At 38.1% G+C, this 8,888-nt stretch overlaps 2 protein-coding genes across 3 annotated transcripts in view; one reads left to right on the forward strand and one right to left on the reverse strand.

Moving 5' to 3' along the window:
* Nucleotides 1-809, forward strand: part of abca4b (ATP-binding cassette, sub-family A (ABC1), member 4b) — a 48,089-nt gene extending 47,280 nt beyond the window's left edge. The window contains exon 51 of the mRNA XM_084120849.1: nucleotides 121-809. Within this exon, the coding sequence (XP_083976975.1) occupies nucleotides 121-249 (129 nt within the window). The 3' untranslated portion in view covers nucleotides 250-809. The remainder of the gene's footprint in view (nucleotides 1-120) is intronic.
* Nucleotides 810-1,198: 389 nt separating this feature from the next.
* tecrl2b (trans-2,3-enoyl-CoA reductase-like 2b) lies at nucleotides 1,199-8,888 on the reverse strand. 2 transcript variants are annotated; one of them, XM_084118965.1, is made up of 12 exons: nucleotides 8,652-8,887; nucleotides 8,245-8,296; nucleotides 8,078-8,122; nucleotides 7,230-7,333; nucleotides 7,019-7,134; nucleotides 6,607-6,712; nucleotides 6,020-6,092; nucleotides 5,906-5,949; nucleotides 2,808-2,865; nucleotides 2,437-2,525; nucleotides 2,190-2,235; nucleotides 1,199-1,727 (listed from the first exon to the last, which is right to left on the reverse strand). In XM_084118965.1, the coding sequence occupies exons 1-12, from the start codon at nucleotides 8,814-8,816 to the stop codon at nucleotides 1,600-1,602; spliced, it is 1,026 nt and encodes a 341-aa protein (XP_083975091.1). In that variant the 5' UTR covers nucleotides 8,817-8,887; the 3' UTR covers nucleotides 1,199-1,599. The 2 variants fall into 2 exon arrangements, with proteins under 2 accessions (XP_083975091.1, XP_083975092.1); XM_084118966.1 differs by lacking the exon at nucleotides 2,808-2,865 and having other exon boundaries at nucleotides 1,598-1,727; nucleotides 8,652-8,888.

Below are 8,888 nucleotides of genomic sequence, written 5' to 3' on the forward strand. Positions count from 1 at the left end.
TTAGGGACCTTTCATTAGAAATGAATTATTGGTTGAAATTCCCATTCGGAGATTGAATTCGATTTGCTCAGCAGATTTGACTGACGGGACTAACAGCTCATCTGTTTCACTGCCTTACAGGTGTTTGTGAGTTTTGCCAAGCAGCAGTCAGGAGAGGAAGATGCTGCCCCACCTCATCTCAGAGCATCAGGATCAAGACGAGAGAAAAAGATCTCGCCACTACAAAGAGTAACGTCAAAAAACAGATAGAGTGAACTCAGATGCTTCAAAGGGACAGTGATTAAGTGTTTATAAAGTTCCCTAAAGCCTTTTATATATGTATTTATACACAAAACCAACTGCATCTATATTAAGTTTAAAAAATGACCAATTTTTTTATTATATTTAAAATGTTTGAACATCTGCCCTTAGTCCACAGCACTTTGAGGCAAAGGTCAATCTCCACCCAATGAAAGGAAACCTTCATTGATACAGTAATGCGGATGAATTGATGCAGGTCAGGCGAAGCAGATGTATAAAACTCTTGAAAAATACTTTTAAGTTGTTGGACACAAAACTTACTTTAGGTTCCCATACAATCTGAAATGTTCATTATATTTATACATCTGTAAATATTAGTGTTGCAGTTTTTCTTTGTTGTACAAATCTTTCAAATGCTGAATGAAAGAGCATCTGCTACAGCAGTGCCTGTGTACGCACTCACCAAAATGCTTCATTCTAATATAACTTTGATAATGTGTTGATTTTGTACTGGTTAAACCAATAGTATAAGCTTAAATAAATTTGAAATCTGTAATCAAAACCTGAAACATATGGAGATTTGCAGCATTTTATAGGGGTCAGCTGGCTGGCACTCTCTCTGAAACTCTTTATTTCGTTTGAGTTTTTTTATGCAGCGAATACACACGTATGGCATCTACCAACAGCCAAACCCTGAAAACCGTGAAAATCAGTGAGTGAATGTGTCTGATTTGAGGAATAGAGAGTTTCAGTTGTATTCATCAGTAAATATTTTAAGCAAATATAGTTTTAATATTCAGTAATACAACAGATGGTTTTCATTAACAATAAAAACCATTCTGTAAGATTGTTTTACCATATCTTGAAAATACTGACACTTGAAAACTGACAATCCACTTATTTCTGAGAAATAAAAATATTCAGTAACATTTTCTTTACTACAAAAACACTTCTGATACGTTCTGCAAAATGTTTTAATGGAATACAAAAATGAATAATCAACAATAAAACAGGATCACACTGTACACCATGTTTTCTGCTTGATGGTCTGAAGACCTTCAGTCGAGACTCAACTTACTCTTTGATGTCAAGCAAATGTTTAAGTTTGTGATGCATACGCCTCCTGCACATAAGTATTAGTCACTGTCAGTACCTTGACTTTGAAGTATAACCTCAGTCTATGCTCAGTAAGCCTCTTTATAATTAATCGCCATTTAATGCTTTGGAGAGTACATCACAAACTTAATTGTGTCTAAAAAAAAACTAGGTCTGACAGGAAAAAAAAGACTTATTTTTCTGATGTTTGATGAAGAGTCCAATGACAAAAGTGCATGTAGATTCATCCTTTATCCAACAGATCTAGAAGAAGAGTGGAATGATGGCTGTTCTCAGATCAGGATAGTCTTCGAATTGCTGGGCGTAGGTTTTATGCTTTGCCCGAGCCCATATAGTCATCTGAATAAACCCCAAAAATGCGAAAACTCCAACTGCAGAAATATGAAGGATTCATGGTTCGTATCAGGCAGGTGCAGCAAAATATATACACATAGTTTATATACAGAGAAGTCCAAAAGTCAGACTATCTATCTATCTATCTATCTATCTATCTATCTATCTATCTATCTATCTATCTATCTATCTATCTATCTATCTATCGAGATTAATATTTTATTTGGCAAGAATGCATTAAATTGATCAAAAGCATGTTAAGCTGGTAAGCATAAGATACTTCTCTTAAAAGCATTATAACACTTTTGACCATATAATCAGCATAACTATTTTAAAAAAATTGAAAGATTGTTGCCTAAAAAAAAGCCTTAAATATAGCTCATTCATTTTATGTCATAAATACATAAACTTTAATTCACAGGTTTCGATTAGATTTTTTGCATTCGATTTGTGGTCTCAGACATTTGGACTCTCTGCAGTTGGTTTGTAACACTGTGTACCTGGAACACACTGTGTCATGACTGTGAAGCTGATCCATGATCCCACCTGGAAATAAATTCAAGTTTCAAATTTTGCATCACTGCACAAAACAATATTTCCACAAGGATACTTTAACCAGAAACATTTCACACACTGTATCTGTGATGTATCTGCTCTCTACAGGTGTGGACACAACCTCAGATGTTCCAAATGTCTCATTTACTGCTTTTTTGACATGAAAAAGCTTACTTTGTACACATGACAAACCTCATATGTGTAGTTTGGGCAGGACACGAAGAAAAACAGCCAAGTGAATGGATTCTTTGTGGGATAAGGAATCTCTGTAGGCCTGGACCCTGTCGACGTGTGAGAAGATCATAAGGTTATGAGTTAATGAAAACTATATATAACTGGATAATATTCAAGAAACTAAAGAGTTGAGGATCCATTCAGGAGAATGTCTAGTCTCTGAAGCAGGTATTAATGAGATATAATTTTACAGCATACACCCACAGATTTCTTTATGAAATGTTAGAAAGAAATGGTAATTAATCACAATCACTGGGTGTCACTGTCTGTCTTGATTGGTCATGATTACGCCCACACAACTAAAGAGATGAATCTTTATTAGGGCTCACCATTACAGCTGATTCGATTCAGAATCAGATGAACTGAGAGATTGCCAAACTCACAGACCTGAATAAAAATGAACAGACAAAGAGTTGATGGAGAAAAAAGCTACCATGTAACATATGGCCCCCCAAAAAATAAAACCAGTGTGTTTACAACCAGTGATTCCCCAGAGGTTTGCTGTGTTAAAGTTTACAATTCTTCTTTCAGTTTCACAGTATGCACAGCTGGAGATACTTTTCGCTAGTGATGGGCACTTTCGAAACGCTGCTTTGTCAAGGTCAAGGTCACTTTTATTTATATAGCACCTTAAAACAGCATTTGTGCTGACCAAGGTGCTTCACAGAAACACAATAAAAACACAAAAAACACAATAAAAACAAAAGTCGTACAAATTACATAGTAAAAAATGTAACTCACTAAGGCTAGATATCCACAATTATGAATAGGCCTGAGAGAAAAGATGCGTTTTCAGTGTTGACTTGAAAACATATAAAGAAGAAGACAACCTGACAGATTGAGGTAACGAATTCCACAGTCTAGGACCAAGAACGGAGAACGCTCTGTCACCTTTAGATTTCAAGCGAGAGTGCGGGATAGTTAATAATCTCTCAGATGATGATCTAAGAGATCTACGAGGAGAGTACGGACAAATAAGGTCTGAAATATAAACTGGAGCAAGACCATGCAAGGCTTTAAATACAAAAGTCAAAACCTTGTACTCAATTCTGTATTTGACCGGTAGCCAATGTAAATGCAATAGAATAGGGGTGATATGCTCAAACTTTCCCTTTCCCATTAAGAAGCGGGCTGCAGCATTCTGTACCAGTTGCAAACGCATTAATGAAAACTGGTTGATACCAGCATACAAGGCGTTACAATAATCCAGCCTTGTTGAGATGAAGGCATGAATTACTGTCTCTAGGTCACCAAAAGATGAAATAGATAGCTTTGTGAAGCTTCAAAATCTTTGTGAACAATTTATCTCAAATCAGTGATTCGGATTGTGTATCAAACTGCCAATGTCACATGATTTAATCAAATGAGGCTTTGTTACAGCATAACCATTTCAAAATGTTTCCCGCTAGTGGGTGAAGATCTCTGTTAACCAATGAACCATTGTCTACTGTACTGTATGTGGTTCCCTTTCGAGGGAACTCAATACTGAGTCATTTTTAATGATGCTATGGGAACGCTTCCATGTTACTGGTCTCTGAAGCACATGTGAAAACACGCAATTGGTTGCCGGTAGTCAGTTGATGCGAAATCTTTTGTCTTATTTATTGTTTGCTTGTCTAAATGAATGCTCTGGTTCTCTCTAACACCTCCAGTACCCTTGGGGTTGGATGCCATGGTACAGACATATTACCTATTACTCATAGCCCCATTTTGGCCGGCCTGAGTTTAGTTTTCAGAACTGATAACTGAGAATTCTCTACTGGACGGCTGTCCATGAGAGGTTCCTGTCCAAAGGGATCTTCTGTCTCAGGCAGGGGGAACAATTTATCACCCCCGACCAAAATATGGAGGGGATCAACTCTAGGTGTTGATCTTTCAACTGAGGTTGTTGAGACCATCCTAAGCATTAGGGCTCAATCCACTAGGAAACTGTACGCCTCAAGTGAAGGCTACTTTCCTTGTGGTGCAGAGAGCATGGACCCTGGACCCGGGCTTGGTTCACTGCTTGAGTTCCTGCAAGACTACTTTGCTGTTGGGTTGACTCCATCTGCAATTAAGGTGTATGTGCCGGCCATTTCTGCTAGCCACATACCCATTGATGGAGCATCCCTGGGGAGGCATCCTTTGGTGTCTCGATTCCTGAGGGGAGCGAGACATCTTAGGCCTTTTCCCCAGTCCAGAGTTCCCTTTTGGGACCTTGGAAGGTCTGGCTATGGCAGCATTTAAGCCTCTTGAGTAAAGTTCTGACTCTTTCGGTACCCTTTCTCCTTGCGATTTCCTCCCTGAAGAGTGTATGAGATTTTCAGGGCCTGCCAGTTTCCTCCTTCTGATTAGTCTTTGCCTCGGGTAGAGTTAGTTATTCTACATTCTAGGCCAGATTTAGTTCCGAAGGTGCCTTCCTCAGTCCCATGTTCAGTGGTCCTTCAGACCTTCTTTCCTACGCCTTTTCAGTCTGCGGTGCAGGAGAGGCTTAATCTCTTACACCCTCTTCGGGCCCTTAGCATTGTACACCGCTCAGGCCATTGGCGTAAATCAGAACAGTTGTTTGTCTGACCTATGGAGTGCGTGGAGTACCTTCACCCCTATGCATTAGAGCCCACTCTACTCAGGGCATGACCTCTTTAAGAGCTTTGCTGTCTGGATCTTCTTGTGATGTGGCAGGATGGTCCCAGGCTCCCAGGTACATGACAATTTAAGTCATATGACTACTGGCAGCCAATAGAATTAGCGTGATTTCACATGTGCTGAAACCACGTACCCAAAGCGTAAACAACCTAATGGAGTGTCTCGTTCCCTACTCAGGGAACCCGGGTTACAGTCCTAACCTGAGAGATTTTTAGCTGATCTCAGATCAGTTTTATAAATTTGTAGACATTTCTAGAAACACATTTGTATAATGAAAAGGAAGAGTTGTAGTTAAAAGTTTATTTTTGGTCAGATTAACCAAGCTCTCTATAAAACAAACAAAACAAGCCCTACAAATTCAAAAAAAAACAAACATATTATACAGACACTTCATATTCAATGGTATTAGATGATTTGTTAAGCTTTTAGCATAGATTACACTTTCAGTATTTGCAATTGGTTTGTAAAAGGTGTTTGTATACATGCTTGGGCTTTGTATGCATGTTTTGAGTTTTCTCTGACCAGCAGGCTCATGACGCTTTTAAGTGAATCATTTTGCAAAGCACATGACATGACTTGCACAAGTGAATTACTTATGTACAGCATGCAATTTCCGACACAATGAGTCCTGACAGCTCTAAAATATTAATCATTATAATATGTTTATCAAACTTGGATAAAGGCATGATTTGGAAAAGATGACCTTTTGCACTCTCTCATTATAAAAAAAATTTAAATCAAAGAAGTTACATAAAATTGCTTTAAATATTTGACTTTAATTAATAGAGAGATTTTGACATACCAAAAACATTGCCAGTGCAGAGTAGATTTGAAGTCTCCCATAGCCTAGAGAAACAATTATGAGTTAATATGAGGGACACAAACTAATCTAATGTGTGACATAATGAGCACTTACTTGGTGGTGTGTAGAGCGGATGATTGATATAATATGCCTGCCATGATGCAAATCCCCAGTAGTACAGACAGAGCTAAAGAAACGACATTATAAATTTGTGTGAGGATCACATAACACAAAGTAACTGCTCAAAGAATAATACCATAGTTAATGTTAAAGGGAAACCTTAAATATATACTTGAGCTATGTTTTACTTAATTTAAGCTTTCTCATTTGCATTGCTAGCATTTGTGCAGGCAATATTTTCAACGACTCTTCCATATGGTCAAACCATATGTATTCCCAGTGTGTTGAAAGATACTTTAGAGGCATAATTTAAACCAGCAAGACAACACTTAATGGAAAGCAGCCAAATATCCCCCCAAAAGCTCCTCAATGCTTCACTGACACCACCGAACTAATGCCAATGTCATAAGCACTTCAGACACATTAGCTAATGTGCCAAGACTGGAACAATTGTGACAATATGACTTTGGAAAGCATGTTCTTATTTTTAAGTGCATAAAAACAGCAAGGGGCATATTAAATACAGAGAAAGAAAAAGTTAATAATTCATATTACATGAAAAAATACAGACATAAACATACCAGCATGATGGTGCGTAAAGGTAACGTTCCGTCAGAAAAGCGATGGATAAAAATAGTTTCCACAAGCCTCTTGATGTAATGAAGACAGTGGCACCAGCAAGCCAGCCTGTATCAACAGGATCAGATATAAACCACTTGCAAACTGTTTGCCACACGTTTGGTAAATTATTCATGATGTATTTCACACTAAAAGAAAAAGTTACATGAGCTGCATTTTTTTAAACTTAAAAATGTGCTTCATGTGGTAGCATCTAAAGTCAAAATTACTATTTAACACCACTGAACCAACCTAAATGCATTAGGTTACACCAAAAAAATAAGAATAAACTAAATTTAAGTGTGATCAGTTTTCTGTTCATTAGTATTCATCAAGTTCAGCTCATCTGAACAAGATTTTTCACTTTGAACTCACTTGACAACTTTCAATGGACTTTGGGTGTAGTCATACTCAGGCATGTAGATGTATGGAAGCCGATAGTAGAACAGCAGGTAAATGAAAAGAGGCCCAAGACACTCTGCCAGAAATACCTACAATCAGCCCCCAACAAACACACCATTACTGGCATGCACACAGTATGCACTGCTATTGTCTAAATAAGCATGCATCAGATTGCTTTCTTTACCATAGTCCAGCCTAACTGTGGGCCGAGGTCCTGGAAGAACATCGTTGCAGTCGTGCCAACTGGTAGATCCTCCAGCACATCGTCATCGCTGAGGGCCTTTCCCTCTGAGAATCAGTCAAGTCAGTCATAGCATAAATATCAAGAGAAATGCACCTCAGTTTAGATATATATTATAAAAACAACATTTTTTGGCCCAATGGTTAAAGAGTCAGACTGGTAACCCGAAGGTTGCGCGTTCGATTCTCTATTCCGGCAGGAAAAGATTGAGGTGCTCTTGAGCAAGGTACCTAACCCCCAAACGCTCCCCGAGCGCCACAGAAAAAAAAGAAAAAAAGAAAAGAAAAAGGCTCCCCACTGCTCCAGGTGTGTGTGTCCATAGTTTGCAGTGTGTTCACTACTCATTACTCCTAATGTGTGTGCACTTGGATGGGTTAATGCAGAGGACAAATTACGAGTCTGGGTTACCATACTTGGCCTTCACATATCACTAAAAGAAAAAATCGAAATTTTCATAAATAATGCAGTGTGAACAGCTTTAGTTTTTTTGAAAGCTGCAATTTTCTCACTCTCTCACTTCTCCAGTGTGAAATGATGCCTGATATTCTGGCAGGAGAATTGCAGACGCACACATATGTGCCACAGCTGTTGCAGATCTATGATTGCAAAAGCATCTGACTACTGTATGAGGTGTTCATTCTCTCTCTTTTTTATTTTACCATCTCCTTTGAAGGTTTGGTCAAGTTCAATGCATCTACTGGCTTTGAAAGAAATGCTGGTGAATACACAGGATGTCTAATAGAATAGAACAGAATAGAAAATATTAAATAAGAAATAAAAAGAAAGTTTACCAGGATGCAGCTTCAGTGCCTGTCTTGATGGATAAAACTTGGGATCTACAGGGATTTCAAGAATTGTAAAATTTACAACAGCTTGGTCATATATATGTAAGCTTCCGAGCTTGAATAAGCATATCAAATTAAGTCTCTTTGACTGTTTAAGAACAAAAATCACTTACAAATTTTGTGCAACAATGTCTTGATCTCTGCAACGGTGGCGTTGGGCTCCACCTGGGGAAGTTCAAGAATTGAAACGAGGCATTTGTTTACTCAAATATGATTTGTGGCCCAATGCCAGTGATTGGGCATTTTTTTCACTGAAAAACGAATACAATAAAATATAAATTCGATGAAAAAAACGAACTAAATGGAAATGAGAAATTTTGCTTTGGCAACTACTACAGTACTAAAAGTACCAAAACGACTAAAGCTGAAATAAAAATGAATGAACACTAAATTTAAGTAATAATAATTAGACAATATAAAAGTAATTCAAAATAATAATAAATAAATACTATAATAGCATATGAATGATATTAAACCAACACGGCTCAGTGCAAACACTAAGGTGGCCAAGCACACACACCTTATCCAGGTAGCAGAGTTGCGCCTTGCTCTTGGGGTCCAGGATCTCCACCTCAAAAAAGACATAATTCTTATCCTTGGTGGGACCAGCTTTCAGGCCGTGTTCACACCTGGTCTTTATAAAATGAGCTACGGTGAAGAGATCCCTTAAGTCCAGACATTCCATGATGCCTGCTGAGGGTTGTGAACCCTGATTTTGGAGGTTGGTATACTGATGCCGGGGGGAGATCGCAAGCGA

This window comes from Abramis brama, assembly GCF_963993115.1.
Source record: "Abramis brama genome assembly, chromosome: 7".
Lineage (NCBI taxonomy): Eukaryota > Metazoa > Chordata > Actinopteri > Cypriniformes > Leuciscidae > Abramis > Abramis brama.